The following is a 23606-nucleotide window of genomic DNA, read 5'->3' as shown; positions in this document are numbered from 1 at the left end:
GAGGGACCCATTCGGCAGACCGCGGGTGACGCAGGTCGTCCGGGTCAAACAGGGGGTTCCCCTGTGGGTCTAAAAGCCCTTTTTCATTATCCCCAGCGGGGTCTGGCACTTTTCTACGGGGAACGGCAGAGGACCCAGAAGGGGTTACACCCGTAAGGGGTTGGTCCTCGCCAGACTCGTCCTCCCCATAGGAGTCATATTCCATAACATCGGAATCATTGTCCACACTCCGGTCGGTATCCGACCCATCATCCAGGGCTCTAGCCCGTTTCCACAATCTAGCCTTTTTAGCCCGGCCAGGGGCTCTTGTGCGCGTGGGATGCGCGCTATCTGCGACCGCCAGAGGCGTGTCAATCATGACAGGCAAAGCCTGCATCGAGGAGTGGGACCCGATATGTCTAGCCTTAGCCTTCGCCTTACGGGCACCCGGCACAGTTAGGGCAGGGGAGGGGGACCCCACACCCAGGGGGTTAGGGGCAGCCATAGAAGGCAAGAGCACAGACTGAAGGGACTGGGCAAAAGAGGATGAGACAGTCCCCATAGCGGAGGCAATAGCCTTTTCAAGGGAGGAAGCCATAGTAGCTTCTAACAGGGCCTGGAGCTCCTGAGAGGCCATAGCGCCCTCAGGATTATCTACTGGAAAATCCCCAGAGGGGACGGTAGGCCCATCCTTGCTATCCTGCATAATGAGGTACGAGAGAAGCAAACTGAATACTAGAAATGGGTTGATTAACCCAGCAGAACAGAGAAAAGCTAAACCTGATCGTTGGTGTAGTAAGGGGACCCGTAGTAAAGGGACCGACCGCACGGCACAGCAGGGTGAAACGAATGATCGCCCAAAATGGCCGCCGCACGTGTCAGGGTGTGTCCGTGGACCGGCTCCAGGCGGGGGAAGGGGCGCGTGCACCTACCCGCGTGGGCAGCCCGCGAGAGGGGAAAACGAGCACACTCAGTCGCGTTCACAGAGAAAAGGGGGGCACGCGGCTGAGGTAGCGCCGAGAAGCGGCAACAGGGGCGGTATGAGGGAAAACAGCCCGCGGCGGCGGGCAAAGCCCCTAGGGGAACCCCCAAATACACCAACGATGTAGGTACTAGATAGTAATCAACAATAAATAAAAACGACAATAATGAAACAAGCATAAGCAAAACATGAATCACAAGAAAACAAAATGCAATGAGTAGGAGAGCTCAAGTAAAATACTTAGCTGTCTGAGGAAGCAGCAAAGAAAGAGGAGGATTGTGGGAGACACAGGACTTATATAGCTACTTCCTCTGTTATGTGATTGGCTACTCGTTATGCCTGTACAGTTTTTTCTTTCATTTTTGATAATATTTATATTCCTCTATCTTTGCTGCTGAGGAAATAAAGAAAGAGATATGCATAATAGGAGCCTCCGTGTCTTTAATAAAATCAGACAACAGTTCCTCTTACTTCCTGGTTTGTTTAGCTCAGTTTAGCTAAATTCAAGAAGCAGCAATTGCTCAGAGCACCTACCTTGCAAAGACATCTTATTGAGCTGCATTTGGAAGTCTGTGATTGGACAGACACACAAATTGTGAGCGCTTGTATAGGCAGCAGACAAGAGAACTGCAAATGTTGCCAGCTGTTTTTAGATATACCCTTAATGAAAAAATGTACAATAAAATACATAAAGGTTTTCATTGTGGTTACATCTACTACACTTCGATTTTTATTTATGTTGTAATTGGGCAGTGGAGTGTCCCTTTAATATCACAAAAGGTACTTTCACTCTTACTGAAAAAGTGTGCCATTTAGTATCAAATTAATCCAAAGATTGTTCCTAACCTAAAGCCATAAAAAATTGTGAAAGGTATATTTACTGTTGAAAGGCATATTTACTGAATCGTGTTATGTTGGCATGATTTCTGCAAAATGAAGACTCCTATAACATGATATCTATATCCACCAGCTTGAAAAAATGTAAATGTTTTAAACTGGACAGCCTCTTCATAAAGAAATTGTTAATGTTAAAACACTTTAAAACACACTATCAGAACTATTTAATGGTCCTGGAATTGATAAGAATTGATTATGGAATTGCAAATTACAAGTCAAGTCAAATTAAGCTGAGGCATAGTTATCTAATCCTCAGTACTAGAGTGTGATAAAATTATGTTAGACCCATGTTATGTTAAACTAAGTGGTTCTGACTGCCCTGTGAAGTGTTTTCTGGAGATGGACTATTTTGGTGATATGATTTGATCTTGGCTAGAATATTGTAACACTTGATTTATGCTGTTCTACATCTGACAAGTAGTTTTTCCACTTTGACCTATGGAAATGTGACTTTGGCGAGTTAATTAGATGACATCATAAGGAAGTCAATGCTTTTTTCATCACCTCCTTAGAAGTAAGCCCATTGATTCTAAAAGCTGGTTTAATGTCCTTCTGTCCTTGTTTTGCTTTTCTATAATTCTCAACTAGGTTCTTCCCTGTAACGTGTGTTGATCTCCTTACAGAACCACACAATTAAAAATCCTGCTGTTACAATTTATTTGTGGATCCACCCATGGCCGCCTTATCGTATCCTCACTTTGAATTTCAGAGGTTTAAACATACAGGAACGCAGATCACATCTACAGCAGGACCTCTGCAAATGTCGCATCTCCATAGCCTTTTTGCAGGAAACCCACTTTAACCCCTTAAGGACACATGACGTGTGTGACATGTCATGATTCCCTTTTATTCCAGAAGTTTGGTCCTTAAGGGGTTAAAGAAGGGGCGGCACCACTGTGGAAAAGTAAACATTACCCCAGTGCAGCTTGCAGCAACCACCCCATAGCACGTAAGGCTGGAATGGCTATACTGTTGGAAGCAAAGATGCAATTCCAAGAGATAGAGAGTGTAATGGATCAGGGCGGCAGATATAGCTTCCTGAAAGGCAATATCCAAGATCGCAGATACACATTCACAACAATATACATACCTGATAATAATCAAACCCAATATGTCCACAAAATACTTTGTAGCTTTCGTCACTCACTGAGGGAACCATGATTCTTGGAGGTGACTTCAATGTCCTCCTAAACCCAATCACCGACTCATCTATGGGTCATAGCAGCATAGCACAAAGTGCCTACAGAAATCCCTACGAAATCTACGACTGGTGGATTGCTGGAGATGCACTCCGTGGATAAAGAATACACTCATTATTCGGCATTCCATCAGCGATACTTGCAGTGGTGACTACATATTTCTTCAACAAGAACAGATAGCAAACATATGAGCAGCGGAGATAGGTACGGCTATATGGTCAGATCATGGCCCAGTGACTCTGGAGATAGATTCGCCGAGGACATGATCTGTCACTTGGTCCTGGAGAGTTAACAGCTCCCTCATATAAGACTTGGAAATCAGGGAGAAATAATCTGAGGCTCTCTCCTCCTACTTCGAGATGAATACACCGGGTGAACTCATGACAACTACCATTTGGGAAGCACATAAGAGCTTCATCAGGGTACCCTAATCCGCTTAGCATAAAAAAAAAAAAGAGAGAATCACAGTGTCAGATCACCAAACTCATTGAGAAAAACATCTCGAAACCCAGTGCAAACAATCCCAACTTGTGGCAACCCACAGAGAACTATTGGAGGTACGTTGGCAATTCCACACACTCATTTCTGCTCTGTGCAACGGTTGAAATCCTTTTTCTGTCAACACGCTAATAAAAGAAAGACTTCGACCAGACAAGGCAGATACATTGGACTTGCCGATCACGGAGGAAGAGGTGGCAGCAGCGATCAAGACAGCTAAAACCGGGCAAGCCCCAGGGCCAGATGGCTTTTCCCTGGACTACTTCAAGAAGTTTTGTCACATATTACTTTCTAAATTAAACCAGGTCCTTAACGCTCTCACAATGGAAAATCGCTTCCACTCCGAGTCACTGGCTGCCACTATAACTGTCCTTCCAAAACCGGGTAGGGATCCTGAACTGTGTGGCAGCTACAGATCGATATATCTGCTCAATGTGGACGTCAAACTGTTCACTAAGATCTTGTCTAATAGGATCGGGAAACTGTTACCGAGGATCGTACACATGGATCAAAAAGGATTTATACCAGTTAGGAAGGCTAAGGATAGCACTCTACGGGCACTGTCAATCCAACACCTAGCGAGGCGATTAGGAGAACAAATTTTCTTCTTATCGACCGATGCTAAGAAAGCATTCGACCGAGTTAACTGGTCCTTCTTTACAGCCACACTGCAGGAGATGGGATTCGGTTGGAACACGCTGAAATGGATAAGTGCACTCTATAGTTGCCCCAGCGCCAAAGTACGAGTAAACAGTGCTCTCACGGATGCTTTTCAGATACGGAACAGTACCAGACAAGGATGCCCACTATCCCAAATGCTATTTGCACTAATCCTGGAGCCATTCTTGGAAGCCGTACGGAAGTTTGATCATGTTAAAGGTTTTACATGGAAGGCCAACACCCATAAGGTGGCTGCTTATGCGGACGATCTATTGTCCTTCATAAATGATCCCAAGACAATTCTACCTCACCTAGTGGACCTGTTCAAGACATATGGCGAAATCTTGGGATTCAAATTGAATATGTCCAAATGTGAGGTAATCAACATCACGGACCCAGTAACAGAAAATGATACCCTGCGACACTAGTTCCCATTCCGATGGTGCACTTATGAAATATCTAGGTTCTCACTTGTTACCACAGTGACCTATACCAAATAAATTTTATACCTCTCTTACACCACATAAGAATTATTTGAAGAAATAGTCTTACCCTCATATATCCTGGTTTGGAAGAATTGCAGTTCTAAAAATGAATGTGCTACCTAGACTTCTTAATCTATACAAACACTCCCCCTTGCCCTTCCTACAGCCTACTTCGCATCTCTACGATCTTCTAGGATACGGTACGTGTGGAATGGAGACAAGGCAAGACTCCTCCATGAAATATAATGCCTCCCTAGAGCCTCCATGAAATATAATGCCTTCCAGACTTACGTAAATACCACCACGCAACTGTCCTACAAAGAATACTAGAATGGCACATCCACCGGTTCACAAACAATGGATTGAACTCGATAAGAGTCACCTACGACCATCCCTACTTACGGCAGTGTGGAACTCAAAAAGGCCTACACAGACAGATCTGGATTTGACCTCTCCAGTGACACAAATGTTAAGGACATGGGACAGCATCTATCCCCCACACCGAGCCCGAGGATTCAGATACAACATAATGTTCAACTAGGGGGTGGACTACTACCTAGAACATGGGAATTCTTGGGCGTCGGTGTCGACCCTCTTCCAATCCATAAGCTCTTGTACAACACGGGCCTGATACCACTGCTGGAAATGACTGGAGGGAATTCACCATCAAGACTGCAAACATTTAGGTACACACAAATCAGATATTTCTACCAGAAGCTCCCAAATAGAGATGCAAAACACCGCAACCTCACATGGTTTGTGGATCTCTGCAATGCAAAACCAATCTGAATAGCCTCCCACCTATACCAACATCTCCTCATGGGACATCTAGAGAGTAAAAACACTTTTAGAAGGCGATGGGAACGGATCCTGGACAAGTCCTTCACCGACGCTCAATGGGAAAAGATACTAATAGTTCACCACAAGTTCTCCTCTAGTTCCAAATATCAGGAATCAAACTTTCTAGCATTTTGATACAGAACACCTGACAATTTACACAGAATTTTCCCGACCATACGTACCCAATGTCTGCTGGAGATGTGGAGTGGGCCCGGGAACAGTAACGCATATATGGTGGGAATGTGAAGCTGAAGGTGGAAGAGATTCTTGGTGACATGGGATGTCTAGATATGGAGACAGCCCTACTACACTCCACACCGTTAAACATCACAGCTTACAAAAAATCGATCCTTCGACATCTACTAAACGCATCCAAATCCTTGATTCCATTGCACTGGAAGCAAGATACGACCCCTACGATGGGAGAAAAGATGGACAGGTTGGAGGAGATATACGTGGCAGAGTCTCTCCAAGTCTCCCTGATTATTTGTTAATAATTGATGAGAAACATGTGGAGCGCTGGTGACTGTGGCTGGCTTAGGTTGACACGAGGAATGAGGGGGGTGGGAGGGGGAGCACAGTCCTAGAAAGTAGTGATATGGAATAGAAGATATGGAAAATAGGGTGCAAGGAGAGCTTCTTATATGGAAGTGAATGAGAGAGGAATGTGATCGATCACATTCCTCTCTCATTCACTTCCATATAAGAAGCTCTCCTTGCACCCTATTTTCCATATCTTCTATTCCATATTACAAGATACATTATGATGCTCACATCCCTCTCCTTTAATTGTGGTAGCACACAAAATATTGGGACATACAAAAAAAGAAACATTTGCGGCCTTGACGCTTCTATTTGAATCTCAGATATGAAGTACAGACCACAATATGTACTATTTAGCAGATTAGCAGCAAAACAATTAGAATGTTTACAACTGCACTGTAAGCACACTATTAGACGCTTCTATTTTACTCTCAGATATGACGAGCAGGCCCCAAAATGTACTATTTAGCAGATTCACACCCAGAAAATAAGAATGTTTACCACTGCGCTGTAAGCACACTATTAGACGCTTCAATTTGACTCTCAGATATGAAGTGCACCGCAGGCCCCAAAATGTACTATTTAGCAGATTAGCACCCAGAAAATTAGAATTTTTACAACTGCGCTGTAAGCACAATATTAAAAGCTTCTATTTGACTCTCAGATATGAAGAGCAGGCCACAAAAATGTACTATTTAGCAGATTAGCAGCAAAACAATTAGAATGTTTACAACTGCGCAGTAAGCACGGTATTAGACACTTCTATTTGACTGTCAGATATGAAGAGCAGGCCCCAAAATGTACTATTCAGCAGATTAACACCCAGAAAATTAGAATGTTTACCACTGCGCTGTAAGCACACTATTAGATGCTTCTATTTGACTCTCAGATATGAAGTGCAACCCACCAAAATAACTATTTAGCAATTTAGCACCCAAATCATTTTAAGTTTTAAAACTGTGACAGCAGTATTTGACGCTTCTATTTGACTCTCAGATATGAAGTGCACCCCACTAATGTACTATCCCACTAATGTACTATTTAGCACCAAAAAAATTGACTTTTTAAAACTCCGATGTAACCGCGGTATTTGAAGCTTCTATTTGAAGTATTTGAAGCTTCTATTTGACTCTCAGATATGAAGTGCATACCACTAATGTACTATCCCACTAATGTACTATTTAGCACCAAAAAAATTGACTTTTTAAAACTCCGATGTAACCGCGGTATTTGAAGCTTCTATTTGAAGTATTTGAAGCTTCTATTTGACTCTCCGATATGAAGTGCACCCCACCCCACCAATGTACTAGTTTGCAGAATTCTTTCCTAAGCTGTCCCTATCAGCACCAGCATCCTCTCCCTACACTCATATATAGAGGCTGGGTCACATGCTGCACTGGCCAATCACAGCCATGCCATTAGTAGGCATGGCTGTGATGGCTTCTAAGGGCACACGAGTCAACGCATGTTGATTGGCTGCCCTGCAGCCTTTGAAAACACGCCATTAAATCGCCGAACACCCAACTCCAACCCGAACGTACAGTGATATGTCCCTGTTCGGGTACAGGGTCCAAAAAACATAATATTCGGTACGAACCCGAACTTTGCAGTTCGGGTTCGCTCAACTCTACATACAACTTATCCGCTAACTTGTAAAATGGGTAATTTGCTGTTCTATCTTGATCATAAGGTTCACACTTTCTGTTGCTAAACCATGCTGTACAAACATGCTGGAAATCTATTTGTAAGAATAAATCGATCACTTTTTGCTCTTATGATATGGCCTGCTGGACTTGCGTGTCCCCTCCACCTGAAACACCTTTGCCACATGTATATGCTCATTGTGGTTATACTCAATAGAAAGCTTTGATTCTTTAAAAAAAAGAAAAGGAGAGGTAAGGACTTTCAATTTTAGAAGTATTTTTTTACTGAATGCTTGGTATTCCCAGTTACACTAATACTTGTGGATGTTGCTTATTAGAATTAGCAATTTCATGGAGCACTGCGTATCCCCTGATTTCTAATTATTATGGGATAGCACCGTTTTCATTGTTTAGAGAAAGGGGGCATTCCTTTGACACTTGAGAGAGAGGTGATTCATAGATAATTTTCCATGGTTTGGCTGCTTTGACAGCTGTCCTTGGTTTAGCATGTTTTCTGATGAACTCTGATCATTTATATTTATTGTGTATGAAAAGTTCACCAGCTGTCAGCACTGAACCTTCTTTTTCCCTAACATTACCTGTGATTGGCTGTTTGACAGATGGCTCTGTCAGTTGACTGGAATGAAACAAGTCAGTTTTATACATAGTATTGCATGGGTAGCTGTACTAGAAGAATCTATAACATTGCTCACAGTCTGCTGGATAATAAACAATTTTATTGTGGGGGATTCCAAATTGCCCTCCAGTTGAGGAAGTGCACACTACGTGTGCATGAATGATTAATGTTTTAAGTACTTAGTTAATTATAGCTCCCTATAATTCACTCACAGTTTGTTCCCCCAATTAAAGGAAATGCTAATCAGATTTGTACTTAGTTACCCCTGTATGAAAGACACTTTTATTTGATTCAAGTGAATTTCCTCTAGGTAGCCTGGCCTGTCTCTCCTACCTCGGGCCAGACTTCATTTGTTCTAATAAACATAATTTGCTCTAATTTCCAACTGTGTTCTGATTAAACGTGAAACAGTAGGCAGCTTGTTTACTCTACGTGCACGTGATAAGTCACAGATATTTCCCTCTTATATTTATGTAATGTTCGGTGGAGGATTTAAAACGTATTAGCTTCAAAAACACCTATACACAAATACATAAATATCTAAATAAATAAAAAATCAAATAACTTCATTTTCTTACACTTTTGTGGGCCAGGCACTGCCCTCCTTAAACATTCTAAAAGTGTCAAATGTAAGTCAGTCTTAATTCATCACATCACATTCCATGTACTTATATCACCTAATTCAGCTAAGTAAGGGATACACGTTTGTCCTTTTCCATGAGATCTCAATCCATTTCCACATACCTTAAATAAAACAAATGCATAACACTTTAGACTTATTAACAAAACCACTAAAATAGGTCTCAATAGAAATCAATCAAACAACCAAATAGTTAGTTAGTCACTAAAAGGTACAAGAACCTACCTCGTAATCAGTGCAAGTACGGTACAGTTAAAAAATAGCAGAAACACTGTACAAAATATCCACAAGCATAGATGCAGCCATGCAACTGCTTACTAGACACCTATGTTATTTATAATGGTGGGAGGTGTATAAAACGTGAGACAGGGGATCTCATGATACACAACTATTACGGGGACACTTAATGTGGCCACTTTATCGCCATACTCTCTGTGTTCTTGGCCAGGGGAGAACTGGTTATATATGTGACCTGGGGGACAAATACAAACAAATAGAACTTTCTCTAATAATAAAATAATATAGTTAATAATTTAGTATTGTAATGTGAGGCAACATCCCCCAATATTCTCTATATTAGTGACGCTTAGGGCAACAGCCCCCCTGCCAACCTCTCTCTGATCTTGGCCTATTAAATGTGGCATGCACAAGTCAAGTGGCTAAAAGGCTCCGTGTCCTAGGTACACCAAATTCCCACTAAAAAGAACAATGCCCTACTTTGTAAAGAAATGTTGGTGAAAAGAGTTGTCTTCTCTAATGATGTCCTATTAAAAAATAAATTTTCACTTCTATGAAATCCAGAGTTGTCACCAGAGTTCATGTTTGCATATATCAAACGATGTTTAATATTTACATTTTAATAACTGAGAATCATATTTTTCTTTTAGGTGCTACTATAAGCGTGATAGTGGATATTAATATTAATATATCAGTGATAGTGTCAGCTTTAATTGCAACTTTTTACACTCTTGTTGGAGGACTTTACTCCGTGGCCTATACAGATGTTGTTCAACTGTTCTGCATCTTTCTTGGATTGGTGAGTAAATTATCTGAAAGAACATACTTTTATTGCAAAATATCCATGTCTGGGAAATAAATCCCCACTAGATAGAAGAAAAAAGTGTTATTTAAATTGAAACAAAAATGTGTCATGATAATGATATTAAATGACGTAACTCCTGAAACTAATCTAAATATATATTTACTTTTTTTTTTTAGCTGTGAGTTAATATGTATTAACTTCCACTTCTAATTTTAGAGAAGAAAAGTATTTGGTTTAACAGTTCTTACATATCCAGAGAGCTTTACAAAGTATAGCACTTTGCCATGGGGCTTTAATCTATCATTTGCAGTGCTTTTATACATAGAACTATGTAAGAAAACCCCGTGGGCTTTCAATCTAAAATGACAATATGCAGTGGGACAAAATGTAGCAAAGGGGAACCTACCGGTTAAAGCAGGTGAGGTGGGGGCACACGAGGAGGTGCTGAAATTAGCTAGCAGATTATTAATGATTAGCAAATGGTGATTTCACACAGATGGAGAATGAAGGTTTATAAATTAATTTTGAGACAGGTGGTGTTAGTATAGAGTGGAGGTCAATTGTATACTGCCCAAGGAAAATCAAAATGCAGTCCTTGATAATCAGTCTGTCGCTGCATTGAAAGGATTTTTTATGATGACAAAAAGTTTAAGAAATGCATATTGCAAAGTTGTTAATTAATGCATAAAATAGTAAGAAAACAATACACAAAATGTAATTGTGTCATCATACTAGTACCTTTTCATTCAGTCCCGAAGGCATGCTGATTTTCATAAATCCTTTTGGTGAGATGAGTCATAATGTAACAATTTGTCTTTCTTGGATTCTTGTAGTTCCTTTTTTAGTTTAAGTTTAAAATAAATGTGACATTTTATTGCACAGAGAATGGATAGGTTTGGTGTGCTTATACTCCATCTGCCCACTCCTTCTTTGGTTCATTCATTACGGTGATTGTTCTCTATAAAGTGATTGGATTCACGCCTCAAATGGATTTCCTTGTTTGTTTCCATTTGTTGCAGTCACCTTGAGTTGTGATCACATTTGTTACGTCATATCTCTTTGTAATAAATGAATCTGGAGCTGGGCTAGGGTGATTTTAATACAGAATAATACTGTGAGCATCTTCGAAGGGTAATACTTTACAAAATCTAAATACAAACGTTAATTAAAGACTGTATTATTTTTCTTTAAGAACTATTACCATATTTGATATGGGTTTGTATACCTTGTATAAAGCATCATCTGACATTTCCATTTCATTAATCCATCAAAACAATATTCCCAACTGAGTAATATAATTTTCATTTCCCCAAACTATAGTAATTTAGCATATGGAGATTAGCACTTTAAGAATGCATCAACATGTTGATATATAGGGTATACCAGTACCAGTAGTTCCCAATCCTACACTAACAGTTCATGATTCACCAGTTTATCATTTCTGTTCTAAAGGGAAAACATTGGGCTGTTGGTGTGCCCTGATGATGAAAAAAAAAAAAAAGGGCATGGCCGAGTATGTTCTTTTTTCAAAGATATGTGTCCAGATAGGTTTATGTATACTTTTGTATAGGAGTGCATGCGTTTGTGTGTGTAGTATGTTTGTGTTACTGCATGTTAGTATGTACGTTTTTATATTGGTATGCATGCAGTTTAGTATCTGTGTATCAGGTGTAATTTGTTTGTGGATATATTAATAAATATATAGGTATGCATTCAGATTATTGTGTAAGTAAATGTATGTTGGCATGCCCAATCATCTTTTGTCTTCCAATTTAGAATATCAGATGTATGATTTTAAGTCAATAGTGATATTAAATTGTAAGCTCACATGTTACAGAAGCATTTGTAGGATAGTTAGAGGATAAGAGAATAAAAACATGGATTCTGCCAGCCTGCAGCACAGGCAGAAGGGAAACTCGAGTGCATAAAATATTAGTAACTCTGTATATCTTAAATTGTTCTCTGTAGCATTTAACTGCTATATATACATATATAATACTCTTTGTGAACTTTCCAACCCCCATCCTTGAGGGTGGAATCCTTTACTTGGTCGTGTCTATTCTCTGAGGACTTCCTTATTTGCAGCTGACCTTTCATCCTAAAGCACACTTGAAAGGCTATAAACACAAAAGTGTACCCTACATGATCGCATCCTCCATTTCATACCAACCACTAATTATTTTAGAGGAATCTATAACGCAACCATGTACATCTGTACAGCTAATAAAGCTGAAAGACTGTGTTACTCAGCTAGCCTGCTGTCAGCAATTATAATTACTAAATTGTTGTCCAACCAGCTTAATAAAATGCTGCCTTTTTATCCTTTAGTAGTTGTTCTTAAAAATAAATACTTGCAGCTTTAAAATTTTCACAACATGCTATTGAATAAGAATCATAGTTATTTAATTGGTTTACACTTATAGCATAAACACACCTTAAATTCAAGTGACATTTTTTATGTTTTATTACAAATCAGAAAACATGTCTGCATTGTATTTTAACAATGCCTTTTAAAGAGCACGGTGTGCCCTTCAGTTTAATAACATTTCCTGCTTGGTGTATTGATGAATGGCATTCTAGTTTATCAATTTATCTTCTAGTGGATCAGCGTACCTTTCGCAATAACACATCCTGCTGTTACAGACATCACAGTGACAGCCGTTACAAAAGTCTACAAGGAACCATGGTTAGGCAGCATACAGTCTGCTGATATTTGGTCTTGGTTGGACAGTTTCTTGTTACTGGTAAGCAATGCTCCAGTCATGTAAGCCTTTTTCAATGTTTTATGTATTTACTGGTATGACTTATACCGAGGTCTATATGGTTCTGGGCACTCCCTGTCTCCACTACTGATGACGGAGAGTTAGTTCTCTGTCTCAACTAAGTCCTTCTCTCAGTCAATGAGCTAACCCTGCATTAGAGAATTTAGCTCAGGAGAACTAATTGAAGCTCCTGCTTAGGAGACAGGGGGTGGAACCTGGTGGATCCAAAATGTTCTAAATTGGTTTCACTCCTTGCAGTGATTATGGTGCCTGAGCACTCCTGGCATCATAACAACTCCAGTAAGCTATAGTGGTGCATGGAGTTCCCTATACAATTGGCCATGATGCCAACAAGCAATATATATGGAGGTATGTGTGGTGCAACGTTAGAATATGAGCTGGCCATGGTCCTGTTCTTGTTCAGATTACAATATATTTCACATAATTAAGTTGTTTATCTTTATTTATTTCAGAAATAAACTCCCTGACAGCAAAGTCAGGAATCACTGCCTCTGTCAGAATATTTCATTTGATAGATTAGATAGCTTGATAGATAGATAGATAGAGACAACTGAGGTCTTTATATAACCTTGACAAAGACCTCAGTTGAGGTTGAAACATTGATGTGTTTCCCCAATAAATCTGCTTAATGTTCAACCTTGAATACCTGGACAATTTTGTTCTTTTACTTACTAATTGACTATGATTTAGCCCACGTCAGGTCCAGTTAAGCACCTAGGATTGGAAGAGAGTGTGGTTTTCCTACTAGAATGTATACTGTATAACATGTAAACTGCTTTCTACTTGAATCCAAACACATATTTGAAATATCCTGTCTGCCTCATAACCTCTTCTGTAGCAAGCATCTACACTATCAAAAATTATGCTTAGTTCCTCATAGTCCTGTTGACAGTTGGTCCACTTAAATATGTACCAAAATCTTATCACAATATTTAATTGTTTGTGTTTTCAAGGATATTAATGGGGGAAAAAAAACAAAATCAATGGCTTCTTCCTGTTTCTAAACGTATACATATATTTGCAGATACTAGGAGGTATCCCTTGGCAAGCCTATTTTCAGCGAGTCTTGTCTGCTTCTTCTGCTACATATGCTCAAGTGCTCTCCATCTTGGCTGCATTTGGCTGCTTAGTGATGGCTGTTCCGTCTATTCTCATTGGAGCAATAGGAGCTTCAACAGGTATGTAAACATCTTAGTTTGTATTGTTTTATCTCTGTTTAATTTGTGATCTGTCTTAATTTCTCCATAGACCATAATATAAAATTTAAAACACAGTGGTTAAAGCTGACATATATTTAAAATGCAGTTATTCATACTGTAAAACATACCTTCACTCTCTGAGCAGATGGTAGGATCAAATGCTACGACTATGTTATTATGTCTCTGGCCAGATTCGCAGAGGAGTAAAATGTTACTGAATCTATCTATACTGATTGAATAATACACTTTTGATCACCTTACTAGAGTTGCATGGGTCTCCTTTTTCTATATTTTATTTGTATAATTTTTAATGAAGAGTTTGTCCTATGCTTAAAATATTTTGAGAAAACGGATATTTACTCTTAACACATGATTAACACCAAACTACAGGACACAACACTTTTGACATTATCTCATGAGTAATAGAAGAATTCAATAGATGGACAGAATGTCACCAGTAATCTGACTTTTCAAAGTACACACTTTTATGGCTTTCTAATACTCCAACTAAACCAGCTGTTACTTGGAATGCTAACATGCGAGGATGGAGATGTAACATTTTGAATATTGATTATTTGCAGACTGGAACCAGACAGATTATGGTTTACCTGACCCACAGTCCAGAAATGAAACAGATATGATCTTACCAATTGTACTTCAGTACCTATGCCCTGCATACATTTCATTTTTTGGCCTTGGTGCTGTGTCTGCAGCTGTGATGTCATCAGCAGACTCCTCCATTTTATCTGCAAGTTCTATGTTTGCCAGGAATATCTATCAGCTGTCATTTAGACAAAATGTAAGTATTTTTGCTAATGTCTTATTCTGATAATGTATTTTTTTATATGACTTTGAACATACACGTATGTTAGTTCTAACTTTATGTTTTAGATAACATTGATTGTGATTGAGAAAAAAAGTCTAATTTCTAATAAACCAAAAGAAAAGTAATTCAATATTGCCAACACGTTGATAGAGTAATGCACTAAAACACTTGTCATACAAATCAGCTCTCACAGTGATGGAACATGTCTATGCAGTATGGGTTTGCAATACAAATAATTGTATTAAATATACATTGATAAATGCATACTCAATGAGAAAATAAAATATAATGAAAATCAGCAATTCATTGTTATCATAAAGGATGATACTTTTCTTAAAATAAAAACTGGACTGAATATGATTTGGTACAAACACTTTAAGAGTTCATATGTTATAAAAAAGGAGCTAATAATAACATTTACAGATATTTGCAATATGAAAAAATAGAATAAAAATGTTTAATTTTAAGATATGTAAATATTGTAATGTCTTCCCCTCAAAGAGGCAGTTACTAGTTATTGAATGTGTGTAAGGTAAGAAAAAACAAGGCAAGGTTTTATAGAGTTTACAAGGCCATTAGTTGTTTATTTTAAGAATTAAAGAACCATTTTATTTCCATTGTGTGTTTGGGGAATTTGGAGGCCAAGGCAACACATTGAACTCTTTGTCATGTTCCTCAAACCACTCCTGAACTATTTTTTGCAGTGTGGCACGGTGCATTATTCTCCTGAAAGAGACCTCCGCTGTCAGGGAATACCACTGCCACGAAGGGGTGTACATGGTCTTCAACAATCTCTAGTTAGGTGATACATATCAAAGTAATATCCATATGAATAGGATCTAAGTTTTCCCAGCAGAACACTGCCTCTGCCAGGCTGCCTTCTTCCCTTAGTGCATCCTGCAGCCATCTCTTCCCCAGGTAAACTTCGTATATGCACCTGACCATCTACTTTATTCAAAAGAAAACATGATTCATCAGACCGGGCCACCTTCTTCCATGGCAATGAAAACAAGAAAGGAAAATGCAGATTGCATCAATTGACAGACATATATTAAGTATTATAGACAATTATGAAGAAATTTACAACTGGACATAGTCCACAATTTTCTCTATTATAATAATCTTGCTTCAGTTTACAACCTGCTGTAGTTTAAATAGCATGCAATGGTATAATTCCACTTGTGGAGTTGTACTTCTTGTGAGTGACAGTCAATGGTGACCAGTGGTAATTTTGTAAATTGACATGTAATATATAAGAAATACACCAATAAAGAAGGAGTTTGCATCATAAGCTCAGTATGTTAGGCAGGTGGTGGTACAATGCCCACCATATGGATATCAGTTGGTCTGGTATCCATACCATAATTCAGAGCAACTGAAATCCATATGGTGGGGATTGTACCATTATCTGCCTGGCATATTGAGTTTATGACGCAAGCTTCTTCTTTGTGAATGTGCTTCTTATTTATTAGGTGTCTTACATTGATTTAAAATATCACACTATTTACTGCTTTTGGTTGTCAATCACAAGACATACTGATTCACAAGTGGGATTATACCATTGCATGCTATTTAAACAAGAGCTGATTGAAAGCTCTGGAAAATGTAAGTGGGCATTCATATATTATATGTAGTTTGTGTTCCACCCTATATACAAGTATGCACCATTGGTTTGTTTTGTTCTGTTCTCTTTCATATGCCAATGGGTCTAATTGCAAACTCTATCTGAAGGAAGATTATTTGATACAGAGAATTGTGGGCTACATCCGGGTGGACTTTTCTTCATAATATTCTATTATACTTAATATTTGTATGTCGGTTGGCGCAACCTGTATTTTGTTTTTGTCTGTTTGTACTTGTTATTAGGGGTTAAAGGGAGTCCACCTTTCTTTACAATGTTTGCAGCCTCACATTACCCACTGGTAATTACTTTTCCACCTTTTATATATATCTTCAATTTCTATTTTATTTTAACCTTCTTCCATTGCTCTATGGTCTAGCTCTTACACTTGTGTCCCCATTAAAGGGACCATCGACAGTGGACAGTGGTCATCATGGGCACCTTGAAAGGTCTGCGGCTACACAATCCCATACACAGCAAACTGCAATGCACTGTGTGCTCCGACACATTTCTATCATGGCCACCATTAAGTATTTCATCAATTTGCTCTACAGTAGCTCTTCTGTGTGATCAGGTCAGACTGACTACCCTTGGCTCCACACATACATCAATGAGACTTGGACGCCCATGACATCGACACCATTTCACTGGTTGCCCTTCCTTGCACCACTTTTGGGAGGTAGTAACCAATGCATAACAGGAACATCCCACAAGACTTGCCATTTTAGAGATGCTTTAAACCAGTCGTCTATTTAACCCTTATCAAAGTCACTCAAATCTTTTCGCTTACCCATTTTTCTTGCTTCCAGCACATGGAATTTAAGAACTGACTGTTCACTTGCTGCCTAATGGCAGGTGCCATTGTAACGATATAATCAATGTTATTTACTTCACCTGTCAGTGGTTTTAGTGTTGTGGCTGATCAGTGTTTATATATAAACATTTTTAGATAAAGAGTCATTGTGAGTGGGGCTATTTATACTCACTATTTTAATATAACGTTATCCATGTTATGCTTTCATTATCCTTTTTTTATTTAATATCCTAAACACTAAAATCAGTGTTTATTAAATACCCTGCTTTACCTATAGTACCCTAAAGGGGTATTTGTATTGATAACTTGCTTCACCTGCCCTGAAGGGGCATTTGTATTGATAACTTGCTTCACCTGCCCTGACGGGGCATTTGTATTGGAATATTCATTTTGTGCTCTTGGTTATTTTTGTGTATTGTTTATTTACTTTTGGTTTTGGGAGAACACTGTTTTGTGCTGCATTTAACTTTTTAAGTGCTACATTCATATATATTTTAAATTCACATTTTTTTGAAGCACCCTTGCACTTGTTGGCTATATTATCTAAACTTCTCTGAGATGCCTGGTCTGGTTGCATGGATTCTTTGTGACAACCTATTAGCAGTCTCTCTGGTCTGCATTTCATGACATCAATTTGGTGGAGAGAGAAAGAGGAAATCCTTGCACACTGCCTGTGCTGCATAAATCAATCTATGCTGTCACTGTTAGCACTGAAATACTGCTGGCTCTGTAACAGCCACAATAACAAAATGTGCAGCTAATAGAGCTTCAGTGCTTGATCTCGGGAGGAATTATATTATGGCTGACATAATGGTGGAGCTCTGCAACACATTTATATGCACTAAATATTACTGTGGAGCTGTATAATATACTCATATGCACTTCATATTACTACAGCATTCTGTTACACACTCATATGTACTGCATATAACTGCAAAGCTCGTTACTGATATACACTGATATGAACTGCACATTAACACAGAACTCTGTAACATGCATTCACGAGGTTCTACCCCTTATTTATATAGCCACACGTGCCAATTATCCCTCTACTGCTCATAATTTGAATCCTAATATTACCCACGAAAATAACCTCTCTGTCTATCCAATATAGATTCTATTTTGCCCGGAAAATTTACCTCTTTACTCCTTAATCTAGATCCTCACATTCCCATGGTATCTAATACCCTCCAATTACCCAGTTTACATTCCCATAGCTGATTTCCCCCCTCCTTTTGACTTAGAAACGAACACAGAAACACTCACAGACATACACTGTCATACAGACACTACAGACATTAACATACACATGCATACAATCACACTCACATATCTACAATTACAAACATAAAGTCACTTACACAAACACACATTGACAGTAATACAAACAATTATTCACCTATTCACAGTAGAAGTTAGCTCTCTGGCTTTATCATATCACGTAAGATGGACCCTTGATTTTTAAAATCATAGAATTTTTGAAACTTTTACATTTTTTTTTTTCATTTGAAAGAATCGGTCTGGACATCTAATAACATTTATTTCGAAAACAAAGAGAGCCTGCATCAGCTTATAAATTGGTCAAAAAGTTAATTTTAAAAAATATATATTTTGGTGCAGCATTGTACAACATGTGTTCATAACATCTTAATTTTTTTTTCTTTTTAATTTGTAGTCACGCTGTAAAAATATATTATCTGGAGAATCTGGAGAATTTTATAGCAGATATGATTTCTGAAATTCTGAACGAATTTGTTATATTGCAGTTTCATACTTGTTATTATATTTTGTGCCTATACAATTTTACAGAGTTACCATAGTGACATGATTTCAAAACTAAATCCGATTATGTATTTTACAGGCATCCGAGAGGGAAATTGTCTGGGTCCTGAGAATCACCATATTTATATTTGGAGCGTCAGCAACCGCCATGGCCTTACTGGCACAGTCAGTGTATGGTCTCTGGTATCTCAGTTCTGACCTTGTGTACATCATCATTTTCCCCCAGCTTCTCTGTGTTTTGTTCATTAAAGGAACTAACACCTATGGCTCTATCGTAGGATATGTTTTTGGACTCTTTCTCAGAATTAGCGGCGGGGAGCCATACTTGTACCTACAGGCCCTAATCTGCTACCCTGGTTGCTATGCTGATCCTAGAAATGGTATATACTTGCAGAGATTTCCATTTAAAACCGTTTCCATGCTGGCTTCTTTCTTGGCAAATGTATGTGTATCTTACTTAGTCAAATACTTGTTTGAGAAGGGAACAATATCACCAAAATTAGACTTCCTAAATGCTGTGATAGCCAAGCACAGTGACGAAATCATGGACAAGACCACTCTAGTAAAAAATGACAATATCAATTTATCTGAGTTAGCCCCTGTCAAGCCAAGACACAGCGTTACCCTTCCTACCACGTTCACCAATAAGGAAGCCATCAGTGACTTGGACTCCAGCCCAGAATCTCCAGAGTTGGAAGATAAGGACATGTGACAAAGCCATAAGAACATTGCTTCTCTCACACTGAAACAATGAAAACTATATTATACTGATACTCATGGGTGAGCAGCGATTTAGTAAAACCACTTTTTTTTTAACTTATAATCAATGTGCAGTTCAATAACCGATTATAAAATAATCACAATCCAATGTCATTGCACAATACCAATATAATTTCACAAGTGAAAACAGGCTGTTTAACCATCCCAGAGATGAAGGCACTTCCTACCCATTGCTGTTCTAGCATTGATTGATGTTCAGTATCATTTTACATGACAGTACCTAACACGCCAATTGCACTTTTTATTGATTTAGTTACCTTTTTTTTTAATATAACTTAGCAATAAGGGATTAGGTTAGACCAGTAAAGAGTCTGCAGAATCTCATTCCTGCAAATTGACAGCATTCCTTTGGCATGTAACAATGGTAGGTTATATAGATACATAGCCTACTTTTGTAGTTTTATTGTCGAAGCCAATATTTCTTATTCGTAAAGTACAGTTTAGACTTCTCAAGTTTCTTCATGTTTGGCTTTTTCTCTTTTGTTGTTTGTGTGGTTTATTGTAATATTGTACAAAACACCAGCACTTTTGCACATTTTTTATGCGATTGTTTGAAACCATTCATCTTTACAGGGATTTGTGCAAATTGGACATCAGTGTTTGCTACGATGGCTTTATTGTAAATCAGCCTTGTTCTTCCATATTATTTCAACTATTTTATAGATAGACCCTTATACATCTGTCCGATACGTGTCTCTTTTATGGATTATGAAGACAAGCTATGACTATGTATATATAAAAATGTTGAAGTTCATAATCACATAAACAAATGTGAATTAGTTAATAATTATTACTTTACTTTATGCATAGGCTTATTTATATTTTATATCCTTTCAGATACCATCATAATTGAGTGTGCAATAATAAACCACCCATTTTAAGTGCACGCTTGTTTATATACATTTCAAGTAATGGCCCACATTATCATACCAAACCCTTAATTTTTCTGATGAGGCACTCATAATCAATAACCGCCTGAAAAGAAAAATGTCCCAAGATGTCGATGTAGGTAATACAGATGTAGGTTATACGGATTCTATGAACAAAGCCTGGGCCTGATGTGCTGCTTTTAAAACATGACATGCTCTGTTGGATAGAGTTACAATAGAACGTTGCTTAATGTTATTAAAGAGGAGATCTATGTAACACGTATATGTATATGTAGAAAATGCCTACTTTTATATCATGAAAATTAACGCACTCAATAATAATAACATTGTCTTAACACTTGTCTTACATTTGTTATGTCTCTATGTTGACTAATCAGATCAAGTGCTTCTTAAAATGCAAATATTCAGTGCATGATATGAAATATAAAATCAACTTCAGCAAACATCTAAGTAAAGATAGGCAAGTGTCTTAAGTAAACAAAAATTCAAATCCAGGTTTTCCTCTGGGTTAAATAACCATATCAATAAGGAATCACATGCTTTACCAACTGTCTGTAAAATTTTACTTTTATTGCAGCATTAAAACCCATACAAAACACTTTAAATAGAGAAGGCTCAAAAACAAAACAAAAAAAATAAACTAGACTTGTACACAGTGACAAAAAGCCCGGCACTTGTGGCGGGCTTATGCAATGTATGATCATATACTGTAACTAAACCCCCATTATTTATGCCTGGGCGAGGTGGTTTTAAATAAATCTATTACGTTCTGTGAGACTTGAAATTGCTGTTTAGTGAATGAGTGAGTTAACAGCCTCTTGTATGTTATAAATATATAATATATATATATAGAGAGAGAGAGAGAGAGAGAAGTATTTATAGAGAGAAAGAGAGAAGTATTTATATATATATATAGAGAGAGAGAGAGAGGAAGAGAGAGAGAAAAGTATTTATATATATATATATATATAGAGAGAGAGAGAGAGAGAGAAGTATTTATATATATATATATAGAGAGAGAGAGAGAGAGGGAGAAAGAGAGAAGTATTTAGAGAGAGAGAGAGAGAGAGGGAGAAGTATTTTATATATATAGAGAGAGAGAGAGAGAGAGAGAGAAGTATTTAGAGAGAGAGAGAAGTATTTATATATAGAGAGAGAGGGAGAGAGAGAAGTATTTATAGAGAGAGAGAGATTTGTATACATAAATATACATACATATTGTACTGTACACTGATTTTCGTGACATATGGTTCACAGATCAAGTGAAAAGAAATAACCAATAAAAGTAAAAGGAGCAATAAAAAAATCTATATTTACATATTTATATATTATATGTTTATTAAATATATAGAGATTTGTTTCCTCTGTTGGTCACTTCTCACTTGATCTGTGAATAAAATCGACATTTAGTGGCTATCAATCAAATATTTTTGTTTGGTGCCATGGACAGAACTCTGAATCCCAAAATGAAGGAAACTGTTTGATGTATTGTAAATTTTGTTTATTTCCTGCTTAATCCATGTAATGTTTCTAAATTTTGGGAATTTACAGGAACTGCCTGTCGATCGCCCCAAATTCTGACAAATTGAAGTTTTTTATACGCAATGTGTTGCACGAAACTTAATAGGTTTATTTGTTATTTGTTTTGTTGTTCATTTTGTTGTCCCTTTTCGGTTTGGTTATTTAGCATCACAGAAAACCTGAATTAGAATTTTGTTTAATTAGTGAAGCTCATTTTCTGAACGGAAGCCCAGCGAGGATGGTCCTATGGTAAGATAACAGTTGGAATAGGATAGGAGTTAAAGTTTACTGCTTGGAGCCATTAGTGTTTTATTTGTATACATAAGTATCTCAAAAGGGACATTACAGTCACCCAGACCACTTTATCTCAATAAAGTGGTAGGGGTACAGTGGCCCTGTCCTTTTAACCCTGCAATGTAAACCATTGTAGTTTTTCTATCAATTGTGATGTTTACATTGCAAGATTAAATCCATGTTTAGTGGCTGTCACACTGATAAGTTTGTGTGACGCTGATATGGTTTCACAAAAATCATGCCTGCACCTCCACTCAGGTGCATCTCAAGAGCTACAAAAGTGACCTCCCATATTACCCTATCCAATAGCAAGCAACTATGATAGGCTGATAGCATGGGGCTAACCTACCTCCAACAGTCTCTGACTATAAATGACATCAAGGATGGATGGGGTAATGCATACGTTCACGTCCATGTTAACTCAGTTGCAGCAAGCCATACTTTGGGTGCTATAAGAGCCATAATTTTTGTTAAATCACTTGAAAATGAAATTCACTATGGTGACGGCAAACAAAGGCTCTTTGGTTTATAACCACTACTGTGAATGATTATTGACCATAACTGTCAACACCATAGCCACCAAAAGATTGCGATGGGTACTTAACATGTTTGGAGGAAGAGACAGGAGTAATCATTAGTAAATGATGGTTGCTTTGCAAGATATCACAAAATGTCAGTGAATAAAAAAACACAAACATTGACTTCATTTTTACATATAATATTTACCTAATCATGTCAGCATTCCGGCAGGTATCCCCATCTCTAACTGTTTAATGTATGTAATTGTAAATCATCTGGTGTTCCATGTGTCCATTATTCCATTATTACAAACGTGAATATATTTTAGTCTGGTCAAATCTGTCTTATGTTTGTTCTTGAATTGTTAATATGAGTTAATGTGGCATCTATGTTGCAAGCACTATTACCGAATACCTACCCCTCACTGAAAAGCAGTATCTTGTAGAGCACAAAGATATGATTAATGAATTCCTGCTGGCAAACCATTCTATATATATTCTGAAATTCTAATTAGGGGCTGCTTCATGCCTTG

At 38.0% G+C, this 23606-nt stretch overlaps 1 protein-coding gene across 1 annotated transcript in view; it reads left to right on the top strand.

Annotated features, from left to right (window-relative positions):
* Window positions 1–21510, top strand: part of SLC5A7 (solute carrier family 5 member 7) — a 37402-nt gene extending 15892 nt beyond the window's left edge. Inside the window, exons 6-10 of the mRNA XM_063444624.1 lie at window positions 9891–10039; window positions 12646–12789; window positions 13853–14006; window positions 14609–14826; window positions 19150–21510. Coding sequence (XP_063300694.1) covers window positions 9891–10039; window positions 12646–12789; window positions 13853–14006; window positions 14609–14826; window positions 19150–19782 — 1298 coding nt within the window. The 3' untranslated portion in view covers window positions 19783–21510. The remainder of the gene's footprint in view (window positions 1–9890; window positions 10040–12645; window positions 12790–13852; window positions 14007–14608; window positions 14827–19149) is intronic.
* The last annotated feature ends 2096 nt before the right edge of the window (window positions 21511–23606 follow it).

The sequence above is a fragment of the Pelobates fuscus genome, chromosome 1 (genome assembly GCF_036172605.1).
Source record: "Pelobates fuscus isolate aPelFus1 chromosome 1, aPelFus1.pri, whole genome shotgun sequence".
NCBI classification, from domain to species: Eukaryota; Metazoa; Chordata; class Amphibia; order Anura; family Pelobatidae; genus Pelobates; species Pelobates fuscus.
This window is presented reverse-complemented; position numbering and strand designations above follow the sequence as displayed.